General features: G+C 37.8%; 1 protein-coding gene across 1 annotated transcript in view; it reads left to right on the top strand.

Annotated features, from left to right (window-relative positions):
- The window catches only part of MYO3B (myosin IIIB), a 193,217-nt gene that overhangs the window by 23,709 nt on the left and 146,100 nt on the right, over positions 1–23,408 (top strand). The window contains exon 7 of the mRNA XM_054208150.1: positions 8,646–8,791. Coding sequence (XP_054064125.1) covers positions 8,646–8,791 — 146 coding nt within the window. The remainder of the gene's footprint in view (positions 1–8,645; positions 8,792–23,408) is intronic.

Below are 23,408 nucleotides of genomic sequence, written 5' to 3' on the forward strand. Positions count from 1 at the left end.
TGCAGAAACTGGAACGCCGAATACAAGCATGCCAAAAAAAGATAAATAAGTCAGGGTAGTTTATGGTGGATGTTTAAAGCTGCCTGTTGCCAAACACTTAAGTTACCTAAAATCTGCTTCTGTTATGCTGAAGTACATTGTGTTGTGTGTTAGCAGGAGGGATCAGACTTTAAACTTTACATCTCTTGTTCTATACTCTTAACATGTCTAGTTTTCAACGTACAGTGCAGAACTGAACAATATCTAGTCGAACTAGAATTACAGTTATCCTTTTTCCCCAACATAATGATATTATCATGATCTAGCTGGAAACTTGATTCTTGAAACAAGCTCAGTTAGAATCTGTACATGTTTTCTTTGGCCCAAATCTAGTTTTAAGAACAGAAATAGAAAAAGAAAAAGATACTTGAAGTCAGAAGGAACGGGAGAGATGCTGAAGGTAATTTAAAACCATAGGGAGTATGCTGTTATATTTTACTGACAACTGCTAATAATTGACAATCTTGCATGCATACTTATGTTTTAAAAGGAACATAATTAGAACATAGTTGAGCCTTTGAAGAATTGTGTTGAAATATGACACATGACAGTAGGAAAGCCTGAGACATTGTTAAAGGTTTCATATGTGTTCTGTAATAATGAGTTGACCAGAGGTAAAATCTTGGCTCCGTTTTGCTATTGATTTCAGAGGGATTTCAGAAGTCACAGTATTATTTAAAGTTGTGTGAACTCTGTATATTGGATATTTTTTACCATCCTGTCAAGATGAAGTGATGATCAGTAAGACTGACCCAGAGACAACAGATTGTTTTCCTTCCCCCTGCTGAATCAAGGCATACTTCCTGGGATAAAATTCAGTACATCTGACCATCAGAATAAATTTCTGAAGTGTTAGAACAATAAACAACTAGTTTAAATTGTCTTTCTTTTTCCAGTGTTTCTTTGTATTTTTATAAACTTTAAATCTGATCACATGTGTGTGCAATAAGTCTAATCCTGACACAATGAATAATATTTGCATTGTTTCAGTATGGAGCTGTGTCTCTGCATAAGCTAAAGAAAAATCAACCAATCTGGTAAAAAAAAGTGCCCCAAAAAGTAATTTGCGTTAATGTAGTTGAAACATATATAAAGGGAAGAATCTAATTTCGCAAAGACTCACAGCAGCTTTTCCACTGAAGTCGATATTCGTTACAGTAAGGGCTGTATTCAGGCCTTAGAATTTGGTCAAAAGAATGTCTTCCTTGTGGTAGATTAGGGCTGATTTCTCTTATTTACCTCTCTATTGTAGGAGACATGAAAAATTTACAAAAAAGTTACTATTTAATAGTAAATACATTTCGTGTGCAGTTAAATACTGAGTTGGAAAAACAGCGTAGGAAAGATAACCCCATCATTAACCTGGGCTTGTTTTAAATTAACTCTAAACAAGTACAGTGATACATTCCCCTGAAACTGTTGAATATGTTCTCATTTTGTCACACTTGAACCCAGTTTATTTGCCAGCCCTTTGCTTACATCATGGGACTCAAGGTCAGCATCCTGTTAATAGCTCCACATCTCTTCACTTTAATTCCTAATTAGCTAAAATTAGCTCTTCTGATATGCACATTTTCACTACACTTTTAAATGCCAGTGAAGCATGGAATTTTGTAAATGCTGATCTATAATGAACCGCCAGTAGGAATCCAACGTTTATTATAAATAGGATATAGATTTAGGATATACGATTTAGATGTATATACATGTAATTTTCTGCCTGAAAGCCACTTAAAAACAATTGTAGAGTGTATTTTGTCATAAAGAAACATAAGGAACTGTGTACCTTCTTAATAAGGAAAATTTTGAAAATATTTCCTTAAAATATCTTCCATGAAGCTCTAATAGCTATTCTCTTACAGCTAATGATAAGATCAGTTGCTGAATTAGCTCTTGCTACAGTTTCATTTTTTTGTAACCTTGTGAATTACAGTAAATGAGATTATGTTGAAAACATAGTTTACAAAAAAATAACTGATTTTCCTTAGGAAGAAACTTCACAGAAGAGAATAGAGAAGACTTCTGCTGCTTTTACAGAATTTGTGTTTATCTGGCGTCGTGATTAATTAATAGTGAAATACTTGAAAATCCCACACATTTATTGGGTAAAATTAATAAAGGTGATAAATAAATGGTAAAGATGAAGAATGGTAGCATTAAATCTTTCTTAACAGAGATTTTTGTTACATTGTAATTTGAACAGTTGCTTGTTGTTTAACATTACTATATATTTATGATAGTATATTGAGCCTAGGGTGTAAAGGAATTGCCTACCTGCATGTTTTGAAATGACATCCCTGTTTTCAGGAGGTTAAAGTACTGGGACACTGCGGTGCATTAGAATTTATTTTTAGGGAATATTAGCTGTTCTCTTGAAATGCAGCACTGGCTTTGAGTGAGGTCCTGTGATACAGGTGGTAAATAGATGTGGGCATGCCGGAGAGGAATTACTGCAGTGTAAGTGTGGGGAGGTGGCGGGGGGGAAGAGTGGGAACCATCCCTCTAAACAGATAGGGCAAGACTGTGAGGAAAAACTGAGGGACACAGAAGTGAAATGACATGCTTAAGGATTTACAGCAGGTCACTGCCAGAACGGGGGATAGAATTAGGTCTCTAAATGGCCACATATAACTAAAATGCCTGTGACTCTGAGATGCCACCTTCTTCTGAGAGTTGACTGGCATGATTTAAACGCAGTTATCTTTTTGGGAACAGATCTTTAGGAGCTGAATAAAGAAATAAAAGAATGAAATGTGTTTACTTTTGAGGCTGGAGTTGCCTCTGAGTTTTCGGTTTTGTTGTGGTACACCATTTACAAATCTGTGTGAGGTGTGTAGTGTGTATCCTTACTGCTTAGGAGTAAATCTGTGGGTAGAAACAAAACGTGTCAATGACATTGGTATTAGGAGTGTTGAAGCTGTGATGGTCTTGTGGTATAAAGCAAAATAGATTTGTGTGCTCAAAAGCTTATCTGGTTTTCCTCACTGTATCATTTGGTCTAATAAAGGGTATTATGTTTCCTTACAAATGTAGCCAGCTGACAGACCAGTCTAGTGGTCTCAGGAATATTTCACTTCGGTGAGTTAAAAATTGATTACTTGCAGCTGTTAAAACACAATTGACTAATTGACATATAATTAATTTTCAATGAATCAACATTAATTGTGATAGTAACTCATAAAAATGATTTAAAATATGTATTTATTTTTAGTTTGGTAAAATTTCTAACATTTTCCAACATGCTAAAATTCTAGCATCTTCTGCTACACTGTGGAAAAAATTTGTCTGATGATAAGAAATAAGGAACCAGAATCCAAATAAGAAAATGGGGGAATACAGAACTGATTTCAATCACAAATTTGCTCTTGTTTTAATTATGTGAATGTGTTTGAGGGAAGGGAGGAAGGGAGGGATAGAGGTAGATAGATATCGCTTTGGTCTGGATAATTCAGTATCCCCAGTGCTGCTAAATGCTATCATGAAAGACTTTTTTTTTTTTTTTTTTCCAGTGCATAGAACTTGGAAGATGATGTAATATTATATTTTCTATGTAGATAATTTAAGTTGGGTTACATAGAGTCAGGTGGAGCACAGAAGGTCAGTTGGTTTATTTCATTGGACTTGCACAGCTGGCATTTTTGTTCTCCTTGCAGCAAGGGTAACAGTTTTGTGCCACGTTCATTTTACATACGCAGTGCTTTTCAGCATTGTGCTCACACACCTCATAAGCTGCTTAGTTAGCTACGTCAGCTGAGTACAGCACCGCCTTCCTTCAGGAGCATCAACCTTTTTAACTCCAGACTCCTTTCTGCGGGTGGGTCACCAGTGCTAATTGGGTAGCAGTCGTCACCAGGTAGCACATCTGTACTGCTGTTATCGGTGTTGTGTTTGCTTGCAGCTATACTTTGTACGTGCACTGTATATACTGAGGCAAAAGGAAAGTAAGTTCACTTCTAATAATTCTGGGTAAACTTAAAAGCATTTGATGTATTTTGCTTCAGCTAAACATATGTATAGCTTCTGCCCACAAGTCAGTATGACCACTGTGTGAGTAACAGCTACTTTTCTGTGTTATCTGTTTTCCCTCTTTTAAATCCACCTGTGATCTACTTATGGGCTTGCTAAAGTTCAAAGAAATCTTTGCATTGATTTCAGAACAAGTAGAATTGTATCCTTGAATATAAAGTCTTCTTGTCAGGATGTGAATCATTTTGTGTATCTCTGTGAAGTTTTCTGTTTCTGTAGAAGCGTTAAATCACACAGAATGCCTAATCACCGGCTTCTCTAAATTCCCTCCAGTTAGTGTGACTGATATGTTTATGTGCCATCTTTGCCAGACCAGTGAGTTCCCCGCTACCTCACCCTGCCCTAGTGTGACCCGCAGCGCAATTAGTGCTGACAACTACCATCACGTTGTCTGTTTCTCTGTGTGGTGTTTCGGTGCTTTCCATCCTACGGTAGTATGGCTGGGAAGGAAGTCACGATGAAATTACAACTAATACAAAAGGTGACAGCCTGTCTCCTTAGCAACCTGGGCCCCTGTGTGCACGTAACCAGTCCATGCTGAAGTGAAAGACTTGGTGCTTGTTCCCATGGCATTTACTGGTAAATCTCAAGATGAACTACATCACCCCCTGAAGCACTGGCATAAACATAGTTTTTTACAACAGAGCGTACTACCTATTCTTTTTTGCTTGTACAAGCAGGGGAGGATTTTGCTGGATATAAAATAGGTACAGACGTGATGATGTCTTTGCACAAGGTAGAGAAATGAGGTAGCATTTTCTTCAGTTTCAGATCATTTTTTCTGGGCTCTCTGTTTTCACGCCCCGCTGGGCAGAGCAGGCATCAGCAGCGCTGAGAGGCACCCTCAGCTCCAAAACTCCAGCTGAAGAGAGCAGGTGTTTCCAAAAAAAAAGTATCTCTGAGTTCCCGATAGAGACAGAAACATAATCAAAGATAAGGCAGTGGCATTTTTCCTTTTCGTATTTGGCTTTTAGAGATTTTTGTTCTTCAGGGAGTTGCAGTAGTTTTCAAGGCAAAACAGGGCTGGGGCATTCCCAAGGACTTAGCTTAGCTATGACTGAGAGAGCTCTTTCTTCTTCAGATTTCAAGGTAGGGTGTTGTCTGCTAGCCAAAATATAAAGCAAGCTGCCAATGTGCACCTTTCATCAAGGAAAAAGCTATAAAATTTGATTCTTGCCTTAAAAATTAAAATTAGTGGCACTTGTGTTTTTCTAAGTGGTGCATAAATGCTAATGATAAATTCCACAGAAATTGAAAACTTGTTTCAAAACGATCATTGAATTAATGGACATGCTGCATACTTGGTGTCAGAAGAGCAGTTCATTTTGTATGTTTTCTGTGAGACTGATCTCAGTATAGGCAAGCAAACTGTCTAAAACATACTGGCTTTCATGGTCCACTGGCTGATTTTTTGTAAACAAAGAGAATGCAGATTAAGGGGAATGTTTTTCTAAAAGAATCATTGCAGACTCTGATATTAGAACGGGAGGGAATCTGATAGTAGTTAATTTCCTGTGGTTAGAGTGCCAGTATTTTGCCATAGAGTCATTTTAATGCCATGTACCTACTTACTGGAGGTGTAGCTGTTAGCTGTGGAGCAGAAGGCATAGAAAGATCCATTATACATTCCTTTCTCTTTGTTTGGTAGGTAGTACATTGTGAAGCTGAGAAAAGCTCAAAGCCTTTTTTTTTTCTTTTTTTTTTTTTTTTTTTTTTAAAAAACAGCAGTTGCAGTATACTTTCTTTTCCCCATCCATTATGAGTGCAAAGCCCTCTGATGCTTGTATTATTTTCGTGTACCTACTAAACTTCCTAAGAGTGAGATACATAGCAAGTTTTGCCATCGGCCTGTAGTTAGAAGCAATTGTGATGTGCTTATAGAGGAAAAAGTAGTGGTGTCTTTGAACGTGGGAGACCAGCTATGTTTGTGACATTGCTGACAAAGTTCAGTGTGACCTTGAGCGGGTCCTGCTTTTCCTTCCCTTGAAAATGAAAATATATTCCTCTGTGTCATAAAGTTTGAGAACAAATAGACAAGTATTTGCAAAAGACTCCACACACTGATGAGAACCAGGCAACTTCTGAGGTAGTCACTCCCAGGAGATGAGCTCTAGCAGCTTTTTATCCAAGCAGGTAAATATTTTTCATGTGTTAAAAAAGGAAGGAGAACACAGTGCATTTAATTAGTCACATATGGATAAGTTACTTGCAACTTCTGAGTCATGGCCTTGGAAGCTGACTTGCTTGATGTATCTTTGAGGAAGCATCCTTGAGTATACAGATGGTTTGGGGAACTGTATAAAGAAACAAAAATAGTCAAGAAATACAAGCTTGCCTTTCAATCTCTGAGCAAAACTGCAATGGAGGAACCTCTGGCCAACATCAAGTATGGACTCTTTAGAATATGTTGTTTGAGTGTCTCTGGTGGATCTCCACACTGACTTTCTTACAAGTTTCTACATCAAATTTGATTTTTTTTTTTCCTTCTCTCTAAGGCATGGTATAAGGAAATGAAATTACCATATAGGCCTCTGAAATAGGGGTGGTGGTTTAAAGTGTTCTGCTTGAGTTGCATAGAATCCATCTACTGCACAGTAAAAGCCCATCTTTTTCAAGAGAGAGAGGGATCTTTGGGATGAGATCAAGGCTATAATGAACTCTTTGAAGAGCTAAGAAATATTTCACAGCTTTCACTTAAGACATTCTGTTGAAGAGAAGGGGAGATGGGAAAATGATCCTCGTATGACAACTTTGAAGAGCATTGCATTGGCTAACAAAACTCTGCCTCTTCAAGATGAAGAAAAAAATCCCTGAACCCTCTCTTACAGGGCTTACTTTCATTTTCCCCCATCTGTTTATTTGATAGTTGATGTGTAGGGGAATGTGTATGTGTTTTTCTCACATGGTCTGCAGGCATTTTGCTCACCACTTTATCATGTCTTACAGATCACCAGTGTTCCTTGGACAGTGGTTGAGAAACACTGGTCTAATACTCAATCAGAAGATTCTTTGACATTACAGCAATAGAGGGAAAATACCACTGTCAGCAGAGTATAAAAAGAAATTTCTTTGGTATACTAACCCGGAAAAATTGAGGAAGAAAAGAGAGATCTCAACACTTGTCAAAATATTGCTAGAAAATTCAGGAAAGGTCTTAATTTTTCTGGACTGATTTGCTCTAGGAAAATAACTGAACTATTAGTATATAGCAAAGGAATTCACTAATGTTCAACTTTACTGCCAAAAAAACCTCCAAAAGACATTGTGATATTATTTTAACTTGTATGTTCTACACCCCTGATTTCTGATAAAATAAATGATGTGTGCTGCATGATGGGGTCATGAGTCCCAGAGTAAGAGATGGACAGGTCCTATGGGCCTGTTGGCTAGAATCTCTACCAGAGGCACAAATGCCTCTGGTAGGTGCCGCTTATGGAGAAAGTAACCAAGAGGTTAAGCTGGAACCAACAGCTTCAGGTTTTCTTATAGCAGGCTGTGGGTGGCCCTCTGCCAGCAGCTACCTGGAGCGTTGACTTGCATGTTGGCATCTCCGCAAAGCATTGTCCCAGATTGAAGCGCTGACACAAGAACTCAGAAGTCATACAGAATTAAAAAAAAAAAATCTCTCCTAGAACATAGATACAGATACCCTAGGACATGCTGTCAGAAGTTCTGTTTATCTTAAGTACAAATTAGTAACAATGAGAAAAATCGCGGAAGCCAATACTAGCAATATGCGCAGATTTTACAAATTTTCAAAGCAGTTGGTCTAATTGATGAGATTTGGGAAGACAAACTTGAGACAGGATTCCACATGGTGAAAGAATAAAAGGCAGCGGAGCTGCAATTTTTCTCTTATCCCTTTGCAAAGATAAGGGCTAAATTTAAACTTTAGTTGGAATCTCACGTTTAGATGCAGCATTGTTTCCGGCTTGTATGAATAGTTAGCTTATAATTAGAACGCAAACAACGGGTTAGCTGGAATTGTGCATCAAGTTTGTGATGCAAAACACTTCTGATGTCCAAGGAGAGATTCCTGTTAACTTCAGTTTTTCTTAGACAAGGTAAATGGTATGTTAATTAAGACTTTTTTTTTAAAAAAAACAACCCACACATCCAGTAGAAACAAACAAACAAAAAAAAAAATTGTCAGAAATGACTGATGGAATATTCTTATCTAAAAAACATCTGTGCAAATCAGTCTGTCCTCATGAGTAGTCATAGAAGTTAATAAGAATAACATCAGTAGGGTTCTCTGCTATTGTAATAGGTTTCTGTGAGAAGCGCTTTCAAACCCGGAATTTAGTGGAGTGATGTTCTTTGTATAGATATTTGAAGCATCCCATGTATTTTTGAAAAGAGGGAGATTATTTTTTAAAGAAAACAAATCTGAGAGAAGTTCTAATTTACTGTTACGTTTTTGTGGGGTTTTTCCTAAGTGGGATATACAGGCAAGGATATGGATTTGAAAGTGACATAGGATTTTAGACATGCCTCAAAAAGTATGTTCGTGTTACGCTAGGATGGCGTGAATTGTACGTTATGTTGAAGTGTTGTTTTCTCTGCTTTTTTTCTGATAGGTCATTGCTTGTGAACAACAGTATGACTACTCATATGACGCTCGATGTGATGTATGGTCCTTGGGAATAACAGCTATTGAACTGGGGGATGGAGACCCTCCTTTATTTGACATGCATCCGGTGAAAACCCTTTTTAAGATTCCAAGGTAAGGCACTAGATGGCTCTCTTCACTCACTAGTTTGTTCAAAGGTAATCTAGTCAAAGGAGAAAGAAATATTTGGTAAACATTTGAGCTTCAAATCCTAAGAATCTCTCATAGGAAAAGACATTAAAAAGCTGTAATATTAAAGACTTTTTTTTCAGCCTGACTTTCAGAGTAGTTTATGTTTAGAAAGCCTTGAAATGATAGACTTACGCATTTATTTTATTCTTATCTTATAAAATCATATAATATGAAGGTACCTCCCTTCAAAAGTACTTTTCTTAGGTACTTTTGTCTTGAAACATTTGTCTCAAATAAGGAAGAAGCCCACATTTGTAACTGTTGAATAATATTTTTAAATGTTAATCCCCTAGATTCTTGGGCTTGTTTTACTGTGGCTGAAAACCACGCAATTTTGACAATGCTATGAAGCAGTCTGACAATTCCAGCAAACTGTAGTCATAATTTATTTTTTCATTTACCCAAGGAAGTTAAAATGTGAAGATTTGAGTTGTCATACATGGAAATAAAAAAGGGATAGAAATTCCCTCTATGTATAGTCATGTGAATTAGCTATATTATTTCATGCTGTCTGTTTTTGGTTTCACTTTGTTTTCATTTCGTTGAGTCTTCCTGAATAAGTTACGATGATGTTGACATTGTAAAATAGAGTTTAACAACAAAACAGTTGTAATAATAGAAGAAGTACAGAAAGTGTCTGTCATTTGATTAGACTGGCATAGACTTGTCTTTTCCACGTTTTACTCATAAAGAAGGAATCACTCCTGACTGATAACAGTTTAAAACCTTCAGCAATACAAGTGTTTGACCTTTTGTTATCTGCACAGTTATCATAGGCTTTTAAAATTTCTTCTGATTGCAATTTGCATTTCTGATTAAGTCTATTTATATGCAGATGCAGTTGTGCTGCGTTCTGTGTCATAGAGTTGTGTCCTACCCAGCTCAGACATGAACTGCCACCACTCTTCCCAAAATTATTCATACTGAAGCAGCGGTTTAGCTTGTTGCCTTTGCACAAGTGTAAAACAGGTCCTGGCAATTAAGGCAACAAGGGAGGCTTCAGATTACTAAAACAATATCTATAAATTTTATCAAGGAGCAAAACAGTTTAAAAGGACAGAAGTCATATCAAAAGTTACTGCAAGCAATAGGAAGATACATAGAATAGGGCATGTAGAGGCTTTGATTTCTGTCTAGAGTTTTTCTCTTTCCCTGTTTGGTGTTGCATCTCTGTATGACTTAGCAAAACAAAGGTGAAGTATCTATCTGATTAATTAAATAAAGGGTACATTTACTAAATAGAATGGTAACAGTTTTTAAGTTGAGAGATGTCTCTCTGCTTTGCATTTGATGAGCTATAACTCTGCTGCTGCTAACTGTGCATTCATATTGGATAAAATGGACTTTGAAGAGCGCTGGAATCCATAACAGCCTGGGGTACAGGAGAGAGAGCTTCTTTCCTGGTACTTGTTTGAGGTCAATTCAGAGGGGTAGTAAATATGACCAAAAGGTCTATTCCCCTCTTATAGTAGTTTGACAGTTTACAAGTAATTTTAGTGCAGTTCCTGATGCCTGTGCTGCAATTCACACATTTTTAACAGCATTTTCGACATAAGCATTGAGGCTCTTCTCAGTTTGAAAGTCGTTCTTCCAAGCACTGGTTGAGTGCTCAAGCAGCTATGTATAAAAGCATTGCAGCTCACCTTCTGAGACTGCTCAGTCCAAAATACTCTGAGCTCAGGGATCTGCCATCTTTACAGTTCCTGCTTTCATGATATCTGTGTCTGAAGTTATAAATGCAAATGTTCAGCCAGTTGGTCATTTTGAGGTAGGTAGTTTCTTGGCCAAGACTTTCTCTGCATCCACTGTGCATTTGAGCCAAAGCTCTCAGCCCTAGTTTTTGGCTCGGTGAGACTACGGTTAGACTCTGGACTCAACAAGTTTCTTAATCAAGACTAGCGCTTGTCACGTCTCCAGAGGCATTTGTGCATCCCTGTACATAGGGATCTTTGTGTCTTAAAATTGCTTTGCTGATAACCTGCAAATAAACAGCTTGGGTCAGGGTGGAGTAAATGAGAGGCAGTGTATTCATGCAGCTCCAAGTCTTGTCTCAGCTGAGGAGTGGTACCACTAGCTCCTGCTGCCTCCTGCTTTCTGCAGGAGGCTGCCTGCCAGAACTTTCCCTGCAGCGGGCTCTGCTCGATTTAAATCAACATATAATTCTCACATTCTGATGAGATGGAGGAAGGGCGCGCTCAGCTGACTGCCCTCAGTTCACGGATGGTGACAGCGCTGCTCTCAAGTGAAGTCTGGAGCTTACGGCTCCTGAGGGATATAGTGAGAAACAACTCGGGTGGTTTGCTTTCACCTGGAAAATGACCGCTAGCAGGAGGTTAGCAGTTTCCGAAATTGTCTCACAATTGTAATTGGCCGTTCAAACCACATTAATAGTGGAGTACAATGAAGCTGAATACTAAGGTACACGCTTCTAATTCTGGGATTCTGGAGGAAGTTTCAAGACCTAGGTCAGGAGGAAATGTAACCTTATATAACTCCAGCCTTGTGTATGTACCCATACTCTAATTTCTAACAGACTTACATAATTTAATTTGTTGAAAAAAGCTACTCTTTCATCTGTGGTTTCTTGTGGTTTGGCAAGAAACTGGCAAATCAGGTTTCAGCTATTGTTAAATGTACTAAATGCACTAATACCAAATGACACCAAAGTGTGTTGCACAGTTATGGTGTGACTGTGGTACCCTACAGTCAAGCTCCATTTTATCTGGAAGTGTAAAAAGCTACTGTGTATAATGAGCAATAAATGTAATAGGCTATCGATTTACTGCATATTTCTGATTTCTGTATGTGTTCTCCCAGGATAATTTTTGTTGATTGGGCTGATTTTACTTCAGTTTGAAGAAGAAAAGGTGAAATTGCTATGCACAGTGAATGACACTTGCACTTCACTCAGGCAGAGAGTTATCAGGAGTTATTTCCTTGTTCTCTTACATTCTTGACTACAGTTGATCCATATCTTTCTATTTATAGTGCCTTCTGTGTGCTAGACTGGTCTGTTTTGTGTGCTTCTAATTTCTTTACATTAGCAGAAAACTTTGCAATAATTTTCAAGTTTTTTTTATCAAGCACTGAATAATCTGTTCTCATGAATGTACTTAAAAATGTTAGTAATGGCAAAATGGCCAAAGCTAGGTACAGAAATCTGTGTGTGTTTCCATAGAATTCTTCCATTCTCAAGTAGGGAACAAAGTAGTTAAGTTTCTATGTCAGCTTAGTCACTGGCTTTTTTTCTAGAGACAGCCAGTAATTGTGCCGTTAGCCTTGGCATTGAGTTTTAATTTACTGAGTCTAGTTTAGTGAGCTAGGCCTTAGTCTTAAATGAATATAATTGAAATCACTGAGTCTTTACTTTGACTTTATAGGGTCCAAATCAACTGTTGATTGAATGATACTGTACTAACAGTCACAGCAATCACATACCCCAAGATCTTTGGAGATGTCTTCATGTGTAGAACCCAAATCAAGGACTAGGCTTTTACTGTTTTCATGTGCTAATTTAAGCAGGAAAACAGGAAAAGCTGACAGTAGCAAAACATCTTATACTGTTGGTGTTCTCTAAACAAGAAGCAAATAAGATATTAAATTCAGATGGTACTAGTTACAAAGCCTAAATATTCTTCCAGTAGATGAGAAATTACACTTCTCTATACTTTATAGGCAGCAGTTTTAACCATGGGAGGGAAGGTCAGAGTGACACTGCTTTAGAAAATTAAATATTCAGCAAAGCATAGTCAAAATTTCAGTCCCCAGGAAACTTTATGGAGGAGTGAAAACTTCATTCCCAAACTTAAGACTTCTGTTAAACTTGCCACCTCTGACTAACACAGGTCTACGTCTTAATTATGTAATTTGAACCAGGGATGGACTAAGCTCCGCGTTGAATGGCTCATAAGTCTACAAAGGAGCATGTCTATGGGTACATCATGGGACCCCAAGATGTTTGGGTCATATGGCATTGCTGGAAGAGGAGGGTCCTTATGCCCATTTAAATCCGGATCTATCTTCATCATTTCTATTTGAAGTATTTTACATTCCCCTCCTTGTAAGACATTAACAGAAAACATCATATCTCACAATAAAACATTCCAGTTGCCATGAACATTTTCTGTCCCATCCTAGGTATATATGTCATTGGACAACTGTTGAAATTAGGATTTTGCCAGTCATACCTCTCTTTACAGGCTCGTATTTATGTAGAAATGGCAGAACTCCTAGTGATAGCCCTGTAAGCTGTCAAGTAAAATTGGACTGTAAGGCAGAATTTCATAATATGGAAAGTACTGATGTCACTAAGGTGTTTGATTTTTGCGTTCTCCATTAGTGCTCTGAAGTTCCTAGCTCTGTATTTTTGTAACTGTTTTTATTTTCTAGTTTTTCCATCTATGTCCTTTCAGCATTCCTGGAAAATCTTTTGTCTCTGATCAGCATTTTGTTTGAAGATAGTTTTTAACAGGACAGTGTACATAATAAGGCCTCAATCATGTCTCGCTGTCTCTGTCTCCTCCGTCTCCTCAACATGAGCAGCAACTGTCTTGTCTGATTGCTGTGCCTTTTGAAATGAAGATCACGACTTACCCGTTTTTATTTGCAGTTCTCTTCCCATATCTTGTTCAGCGTAAGGATTTTAGTACAAAAATTCTAGTGAAAGGGCACATAAATGCTTCTGTTAGATAAATAATATTAGTTGAAAGACTGCAAACAGATGTGTTACTCCCTGTCCTCCATTTTTAGTGTGTTTTAAACTGTAACTTCGAATCTCCTGCAGTGTGAAGTGGGTTACATACGTGCACTGGTGATCTGACATTGTTGATCCTTGTCCTGAGTCAGACACACTTACACATCTAGAATCCTGTCTTGCCGCTACCAGAAGCCTCTGTTTGAACAGAACAGTTAAAAGGTTTCCTTTCATTGGGTTGAGCAACATAAAATGTGACTACGGATTGAATTTGTCTCAACAAAATAGCTGATTTCCAGGGGGCAGGTGAACCCTCAGAATTCACTGAGTGTCTCAAGCCGGGCATGAAGAATATGTGGTCCTACTGTGCTGCACCCCCCTGAAAACTTGACCAGTGTTTCGCAGCAGGAGGTGCTGGATGCTGAGCACTTTTGAAAACACTGTGTTTTTTAAGGTGCATAACTATTAACTTCGTACTTTTGATAATATGGCCTGAGCTGTGGGCCAAATGCTTAAGCATCTTCCAGTGGTTAACCATTTTTCTTGTCCTACAGAAAATGTAGTGTTTGCAGTAAATATTTGATAGCGAAAGTGAAGAAGAAAATGCCAGTTAAATTTTAAGTCAGATGTTTCATTAGACACTAGCCTTCCCGACCTTGTTTCTGTATGTATTACGAAGATTCGGAAGAGACGGGGATACAAGTTCATGGACTAATGCAAATTTTAAAAACCTTTTTCATTCATGAGTATTTTATTGTATGAATGTGTAGGGATACATGTTCATGGAGTAATGCAAATTTTAAAAACATCTTTCATTCATGAACATTTTATTATGCGTATGTGCAGTGTCTTGGAAACACTTGTGATACTACATGCATGAGACATTCTTAAAACTGCTAATAAGAAGGAAGCATTATCTTAGAACGAATGTTAAAGTTCTGTTTTGCAATGATGAACACATTCTCCTTCATGAAAATGAATTCTTGGATCTAACTCATAAATCTCCTGAAAAGGGACCTCCAGTGCCTAGAGATAGAGATAAATGATACTGTGGAGACACTGAACCATGAAATGATTCTGTTAACATGTCATCTGTCTAGGATATATTTTCAAATCTCCAACAGAAGGGTCTAAATTATGAAGGGAAGGTGGCTAGCAAAGTTGGTAATTTGGGAGTTGATACTTTTAACCTCTTCCATCTGCTGCCACTACTTAGGTGTGTCTGTTTTGGCAAAAGATTACAAAGTAAAAGATTCTCAAATATCATTACACACAAGCTTTTTAAAGTAAAATAGGTCCATAAATTCTTCAAATGATGTTATCTTGTGAGAAATGTTACATCATATCAGTACTATCCCTTAGGGTAGCAGTGATTTGAAATTTTGAAAAGGAACGGCTATGAAAAGTAGCGTGGCAAAGAGGAGGTAAAGTTGTACATTGTCGTCTGGAAAGGGTGGGTGTATATACCTGCGTAAAGTGAGGATTTCAGATCATGGTGCAAAGATCCTATGTTTCAGGATCCGTCTCTTTACAATCCTCTTTACAGGGAGGTTGTAAATTAAGAGCGGTTTTCTAGGTTACACTGACACTGACAGAAACTGAACCAAATTCTCCTCTCATGTCTGTATCAGTCAAGTGTTGCTCTTCTGAAAGCAGTAGAAGGCACCTGTTTTAAAACTTATTGGTGATAAGAAATTGTTATTTAATTTTCTAACCCACGAAAACTGAGAATTAAATGAAATTTCATCAAAAAATATTATGTTTCATTAATTAATGTTAAATAGCCAGGAGTGGGATGGAGTTGAGCTTGTGAGTTTTGATTGAATGGTATAGTTCTTTACCTGTCTCAACAGGTGTTGAGATCTAAAGCTCTTGGGATTGCTTATTAGTTTGAATTTAGTGATGCTTGGGTGCTTCACGAGTTGACCTGGCTCTAGCAGAACCAAACCTGTTGTCTCCACCTCCTACCCCATCACAACTTCAGCTTCCTGGTAGTTTGCAGGTAGGCAGTATAATTATCTTTGTATTTTCTCTGCAAACATACACTTCGTCTTTAATGTTGGTAACAATCTCTGAAGTTGTTCTTTAAGACTACTCGGTTATTGTCGTTTTTAAGGTATGATCATGTCAAGAGAGAAAATACACCTGTTTCACTTTGACAGATAGTGTGACTGTGGGCCAGACATATGAGGTAGAGAAGCCAAAATATTAGTACCTTCACTTTGCTTTGTTGTATACAGCGTGGAGCATCTAGTGTACTACAGGTAGTTTCATCCATCTGAAAAGGGGATTGGGGATCCATCTGAATTGGGGAACATTATTTTTTTGGAGGTAACGGTTAAATATTAACATTATGTAACATAGCCTTTCATATTGCAGCTGGCTTTACCAACTTTTTTGTAATTTTACCGTCTGCATTGGTACTGACGTGATACTGATAGATCATGTAGCATACACTTTTACTGCTGTTGCTTGGAACAGTAAAGAAATGCAAATATGTGTTGTGGGACAGTAAAGCTTCGAGTTGATTTGTTTTGTGAAACAAAAGCCAAAAGAATTAATAGAATTGTGGTTACTTAAAATGAAGTGTTTAAAGTAATTAAAGGAACATGCTTAATGTAGTCTTATGATGAATAATTTGACAGCAAGTATACAAGTTTCAGAGCACAGTATTGTTTATTTCTTAATAGGAATGTGAAATGCAGTCACAGTAACGTGACTAAACTACCTCAAAGGATCAGATTCTGCCTATGGTTATAGGTAGGGCATCATGATATCCATAAAAGCTATGTATACTTGTCTGAGGAATAATTTGACTTTTACATGTTATTTTATTGTGTGATACATTGCACTTTCATTACTTTGTGATTGTATTTTTATAGAAAATCCCAAATACTAAAAATGTAAGGTGACACATTACATCTAAGAGTACTGTGGAAATATCTAATGAGCAGAAGTACAAGGTCCTCAGGATCCTCTTTGGTTGGTATATGAATAGCAAAGCAATTCAAGGATATAGTCTGTCTGTAGGTGGAAAAGAATACAGATCTGTGACTCAGGATTGGGAAGACCACTACTAGCTCTTCAGCAGGTTAAAGACACCTCATATAATCTTGAACAAGTCAAATATGACTAGATTTTTCAAAATTACTTAGGTCCCTAAATATGTTGTTAGTTAGCTACTGTAGTTTTCCAATAAGCACTTCAGTGTTTCATTTCTGTTAAGATTCTTTTAATCTCTATTCTGTGTTTGATTTTTGCGAAGAGTTCAGGATCACTGATTTCACGGAAATTGAACCATTGATGTGTTTTTGTAAGTGTGTATGCTTGGCTCTGTGTTATTCCACAGAATCACAGAGTGGCTGAGGTTGGAAGGGACCTCTGAAGGTCATCTCGTCCAACCCTCCTGCTCAACCTGGGTCACCTGTAGCAGGCTGCCCAGGTCCATGTCCATAAAGCTTTTGAGTATCTCCAAGGATGGAGACTCCACAACCTCCCTGGGCAAGCTGTGCCAGTACTCGGTCACCCTCACAGTGAAAAAGTGTTTCCTGATGTTCAGGCAGAACCTGCTGTGTTTCTGTGTGTGCCTGTCACCTGTCACCTCTTGCCCTGTCACTGGGCACCACTGAAAAGAGCCTGGCTCAGTCTTCTTTATACTCTCCCTTCGTATATTTATATATATTGATAAGGGCACATTGCTGGCTCAGGTTCCACTTGGTGTCCACCAAGACCCCCAGGTCCTTCTGTGCAAATCTGCTTTGCAGCTGGTCAGCCCCCAGCATATACTGGTGCAGGACTTTGCAGTTTCCTTCACTGAACTTCATGAGGTTCCTCTAGGCCCATTTCTCCAGCCTGTTGAGGTTCCTTCCCTCTGGATGGCAGCACAACCCTTTGCTGTATCAGCCGCTCCTCCCAGGGTGGAACATGAACAAACTTGCTGAGGGTGCACCGTACTACATCATCCAGATCATTAATGACGGTGTTGAATGCATTCAACAATATCGGACTCGGTATTGACCCCTGGGGTACACCGCTGGTGATGGATGAATGTCCTGGCATTTGTTTGTGTAATCTGGCAAAGTGTGTATTAATTCCATGGGGAAAAGAGTTTTGTGCTGTGAGGACAAGGCATTTTAATGTTGTTACTATCATATTGTCTCACGGTTTGCAACAGTGCCAAAACACGCTGGGGTGGGGACTCTGCCCTTCTAAAATTTATTCATTACTAATTGATTTCCAACAGGCATATGAACTGGTAAAAGTCAAATGCACCCTGGGGTTTGAATATCAGACTTGAATAGATTTGTGTCAGAGTTGAACTGAGTAACAAGTGACTGGTAGTGGTGCTACCTTCATTACCCCATCTGTGTCTAAAAAGCAGAGCGCGCTGTTTGTGTCTAAGACCATAGCAAATACATATGGATAACTAGTCTTTTAAGTCTGACTGTACATCTAAAAATTGAAGCGTATGCAGTTAGCAGCCATATCGTAGCAAAATAGGGTCTGTTCCCCATTCATTACCTTATGACATTTTAATATATTTGAGAAAGTAGTAAAATATTATAAACATTTTTATATACTATATAAGACAGTAAAGAATCAGCCCTAAAATTAATTTGCCTTGGTGCAATTTCCCTCCTCTCTTTCCTTAGCTATTCAGTTATCACGTAATTTATATACAACTACATAACTGTTTCTCATTGATTTTGCCTTTCTATTCCTTTTCATAAGTCCTGTGCAGGTAGAACTTGATTTTGCAGACGCATTCTTTGTTCAGATGTATTCATAGCCTAATTTCAGCAAGTAATTCATGCTGTGTGGCTTGTTGTTGGGTAGTCTCTTGTAAGCATTTACTATTTCAGCTGTTAGGGAAGACTCTGCCTGCGTAGTATATTGCTGGTTTTTGATTCGTTAAGAGTCTCTCCTCCAAGTGGCTTTCTCATGGATACATGCATACATACTGTTTTATATGTACATTCTTCAGTGCTTATTTAAAACAGACTGTTTCAGCAAGCATTCCGGCCAGTGTATTTGTTTTTCCCACTTATGGGAATTACACACAGAAGAGCTAAAATGGAGGCAGCTGAAATGAATTCATTGAGAAACTCAAGTGAATAATCATGAAAATAAACATGCTCAGCTCTTAGCCATTTTCTGAACAAACAAAAAAGAATCACCTCTGATATTCTGTTTTATGCTCTGTGCTGCACTCTAACCCTCTCTGAACTCTAGGTAGAAGCTGAGATACCCGACAGATGTTTTTAGTGACTCCATATGGAGTTCATTTCATGCATTAAATGCACATAAACTGTTTTAGTCAACCAGTTTCTAAAGTAAATTATTACTTTTCAAAATCCATTGCATAAGTAATAACAGACTGCTAAGATACAGTAAGTGCCGTTTTGTTTTGCTCTAGTGGAAAATTTCATGCTGACAAGGTCAAGCCCTGCAGTCTGAGAGCAGTCAAGTGATGAAGGGCACCTCCGGCAGGAGGAGAGGTGTTAGATGGACATCTACTAACCGTTGTCCCCTTCAGAAGCGAGGATTAGAAATGTGGCTTTGTTAGATCTAGGGGACAGAGGTGAGCTACAAAGTCTTGCTTTTATTGCTTTATTATTGTAGACTAAAAATACATTGGTTTTACTGTGTTTTCAAAACTGCTCCCTGTTTCTTGTTAATTCATACAGAACTACAGTAGTTAACAGCATTATCTGTAGTGGTCCTGAGGCACTAATACTGTGACGGTAGCATAGTCGTCCTTACATATACTAGTTACTGATTTTTAAGGAGATTCATGCTACAGTGCACAGTAAACTGGAGGTTGCAGTGGAGAAGATGTAGCATGGCTGAATTTTTGTAGTGCAGCAAAATACTTGTGCTTTGCATTTAAAATGGGATTGAAGATGGTGGGAGAATCAGTCAGTTATAAATAGTTAACAGCCAATTTTCCACCATTCAGCCAAGAGAACAGCTTTCTTCCAGGTAGATAATTCATATGTAATATTGCTTCACAGTAAGACATTTACTGTTCAGATATTTTTATATGATTGATTAATATACTTTGTTATGGGAATAGATTCTTAGGATAAAAATAATTGAGATAATCTAGGAGTCAAATTGCTCAGTAAAGAACTAGGTAGCTACATTTTCAACATATAAATCTACATCATTACCAGAGGTTGCTGAGAGGCTGCTGATGCCTTATTAGATAAGGTTTAGATAGATTACCTGCAGCACTAAACAATTTACTGAGAACAGAAAATGGGCTTCCAATACAGTCTAGAAATGAAACATCACAATTATTTGAGGTACTCTGTAACCTTGGAAACAATTGGGAGCAGTGACATCAGCAACAATTATGTGCAATTTTTGCCTTTAGTTTATCACCAAGGTAACCAGAGCAGGTTTCCCTGCTTGAAATTTTAAGAATGTCTTGGTTCGGCATTAAGTGAGCATGCATGAAGCAGACTATTTAGGGTCTATTAAAATTGCATTCTGCTTCCTTTTTAAAATAGTCCATCAGGATTTAAATTGTGTGAACCCATGGGTTTAGGTGTTGTGTTTTTTTTCCTTTTTCTTTTTCCTTTCTCTCTCTGGAACGGCTTTTCTTTTTTTCTTCATTTGCAGGCAAATGAAACCTTAGTTACTATGTTAAATTCTCTGAATACTGGAAAGAAGGAAAATTGAATTCCTCATTGAATTCCTTTTGCTGTCCACAAATATCAAGTATTGTGACTGCACATAGAGGCTGGGAATTGCAATACACGCAATGGAACTTGCCCGCAGTTAAGGACACATGATGTTCCCACATGTAACTTCCTTGAGGGAAACTTTGCGTTAAAGTCTAGGTTCACAAGAGACTTGCAGTCAGTGTTGCCTGAGGAGTACACCGCATGAGTGATGCCCTTAGACTTCCTGGCTATGAAACATCTTTAGTCAGCCTACCTCACCTTGTGATTGTGCCCGTCAAGAGTGGTCTAGCATGATATCCATCTTCAGACTTAATCCGGAGAGCTGTTTTTTTAATTTTTTTTTTTCTGCAGTGGGTCTTGAGGAAGGTACTGTTTGAATTAAAGCCTTGTTGCGTAGTGGAAAAACCTGTAGTTATGTGGGTTGGAGCCATGATGCTGACAGGGTGGATGTTCACAGTCTCTCATCCATGTGCGTCTCAATTTTAGAGAGAGGTATTTTACTATGAAATAGCAATAATCTTTATCCATCATTCATTTACCATGGAGGTAAAAGGGTGGGGGGAAGGGTGTGCAAAAAAGTTGCTTTTTTTGTTTAAGTCTGGAACTCTATCTCAGGTTAAAGCCACATCAGCTGGCATCTTAGAAATGCATGTATAAATTTGCATTCCTAAAACTTGCGTATGCTACCTGTGATGTCTACTTTGTCAAACACTTTGGGGTTTTTTGCATACATCTTTACCCGGAGGTTGCTGCACACGCAACATGCGCACTCATGTTCTGTTGAGTTATTGCACACTCAGCCTGTGATTTTGCAGGTCAATGGATGCGCACGCAACTTGCCATACTTGTGCCTTATAGGTACAAGTTAGAACTTGATGTTTGAAGGAAAATAATAAAACTCTGTTCTTGTTTGGAGTGCAGTCCTAAAGAAGTGAAACTGCATTTCAAGCCATTAGTCCTGTGGGTTTCCAAAACGTATTTTATAGCCTATGGTTTATGTCAAGAGTTCAGTAGCCCATGTCACTTACAATGAATTGAGCCAAGTAAATGAAATTAGATTTTTGCATGAAAAGAGATAATCCCTTCACATAGTTGGGTATTGCAGAGAGAATAATGCACGTCATACATTTCATGGTACCAGAGACTTTCATGGAATATAATTGAAAAACAGATGCCTTTCTCAGAAATAGAATATTGATGTTCATATTGGTAAAGGAATTAATTCACTGACTGATAGAAGCAGAAGAAAAAGAAAGACGAACTTTTTAGATACTAGTCACAATCTAGCAAGATTGTAATTATCCTTAGGATTGTAATGAATGTGCATTGGTTATTTTATCTCTCTAAAAAGTCACCAAATGTCCATGCGCTTTGCCTTCTGAAGTAATTTCCAGAAATATGCAATAACAAGTAATCACACTATTTGCAAACATATTTGGAGAAAAGGAGCTGTGCTTTGAATGGTATTGATTTGCTTGTTATAGTTATCAGTTTGATTAATGTTAAAATTCTGTGCAGTATATTTCATCATTACTCATGATTAATGCAGTAATAATGCACTATGCATATCTACAGATTTACTATTAGCAATTAGTGTCTTATATTCTTTCCTATGACAGGTGTAATCATAAGTTAAAACTCATAAAAATTTTAAAGAAATATTTATTGGAGTAGACATTGGTTATAAATCTTTATAGCTACAGCATTCAGGGATTTAATAATGATTTCAGTGGGTTTATTTTATGATAATGAAAGGCCATTGAGATTGCAGTTTTGTTGCATCTTCTCTCCAGAGTTCTGCCAGAAGATGCAAGTTTTCATTCACCACCTTGTGAGGCTTCCTGAGGCCAAGGAAACTCGCAGGCAATACATAAAATACTGCTTTCTGTGCAGGGAGAGCACATTTTACATATGAACAAACTGAAACGTAGTCAGATTAAATGACTGTGTGATTCTAGGTTCACAAAGGTGACAGTAGTGTTGTTGGAAGAAATAGCAGGCTGGAATGGAGAAGGGAAGAAGAGGAGGAAGAAAGTGGTAAATAATGACGAAGGCATGGTGAATGGGTCTGTAAGTCAGTTCCATGATAGCATCAGTATTTATATGGAGCTAAATGGGATCTTGGGCATGTAGGGATACAAAGCAAAGGCCATGTTCAGAGGGTGGGTTTCAAAGTGCTGACTTTGATGATAACTTAAGAATCCTTGTTGAAAATTGACTGCAAATGAATTTGCAGTGTGAAGACGAGATGATGAGATCCAATCACTGAAAGTTGTATTTAGAAAAAAATTAAAAGGTACATCTATGGTAACACGAGGAGCAACTCTTGTGCTTTTGGAAAGGGAGTTCTTAGGGGTTTTTTTTGTGCAAACCTTGCTTCAGTAGTTCGGGGCGGGGGGCAGGGGAAAGGAATGTTTCTACTCTTGAGAGAATTGGTATCTGTGCTTTGGCAGCCAGCACCACAGTCTCTGAGAACAATAGGAAAAAAAAAATATTAGTAACAGCTTTCATCTTTCTACCTGGCTGACTAAAGTGATTTGACTTTATGCAGTTTAGTTTGGATAAATTAGCCAAAATTGTAACTTTTAGGTTTCTTTCATTCACTGTATAGATAATATCAGATTCCCTCTTATCAGACTGTTCACATGTTAGAACAAGTGCTGGGTAAGGATGATCTGAATTACAATAAGATAGCTTTATTGGGCAAGTTGATGATCCATGATCTGTTGCCAGCGTGGAAATGCATCAGACTTTTACAGGCAGCATCTGCTTGAACTGTCTGGGGAAACAAAAAGAACAGAAAACATCTTATACTGGAACAAAAACAGAGATCTGACTTGATGAAAGTGTAATTTTCTTCTATGTTTAGCCATTCTACGTGTTATTTAAAATTGAGTGCTCATGTCACGTCAACATGTATATAATCACCTTTTAGTTCCTCATAATTAATTAGAGAGGAAATTCATGAAGGAAGAGAGAATTGTGTTCCATATTATACAGTGTATTTTTGTTAGTGTAAATGTATTTTACTTCTCAGCTGGTTTATTTTAAAGTTTTGGTTATTATTTTTTTGTTTTGATTGTTTATTTATTTATTTCATCGTTTATACAACCTGTTGTGACTTTTTAAAGACCCCACAGATGCAGGTAGTGCC

The sequence above is a fragment of the Rissa tridactyla genome, chromosome 7 (assembly GCF_028500815.1).
Source record: "Rissa tridactyla isolate bRisTri1 chromosome 7, bRisTri1.patW.cur.20221130, whole genome shotgun sequence".
Lineage (NCBI taxonomy): Eukaryota > Metazoa > Chordata > Aves > Charadriiformes > Laridae > Rissa > Rissa tridactyla.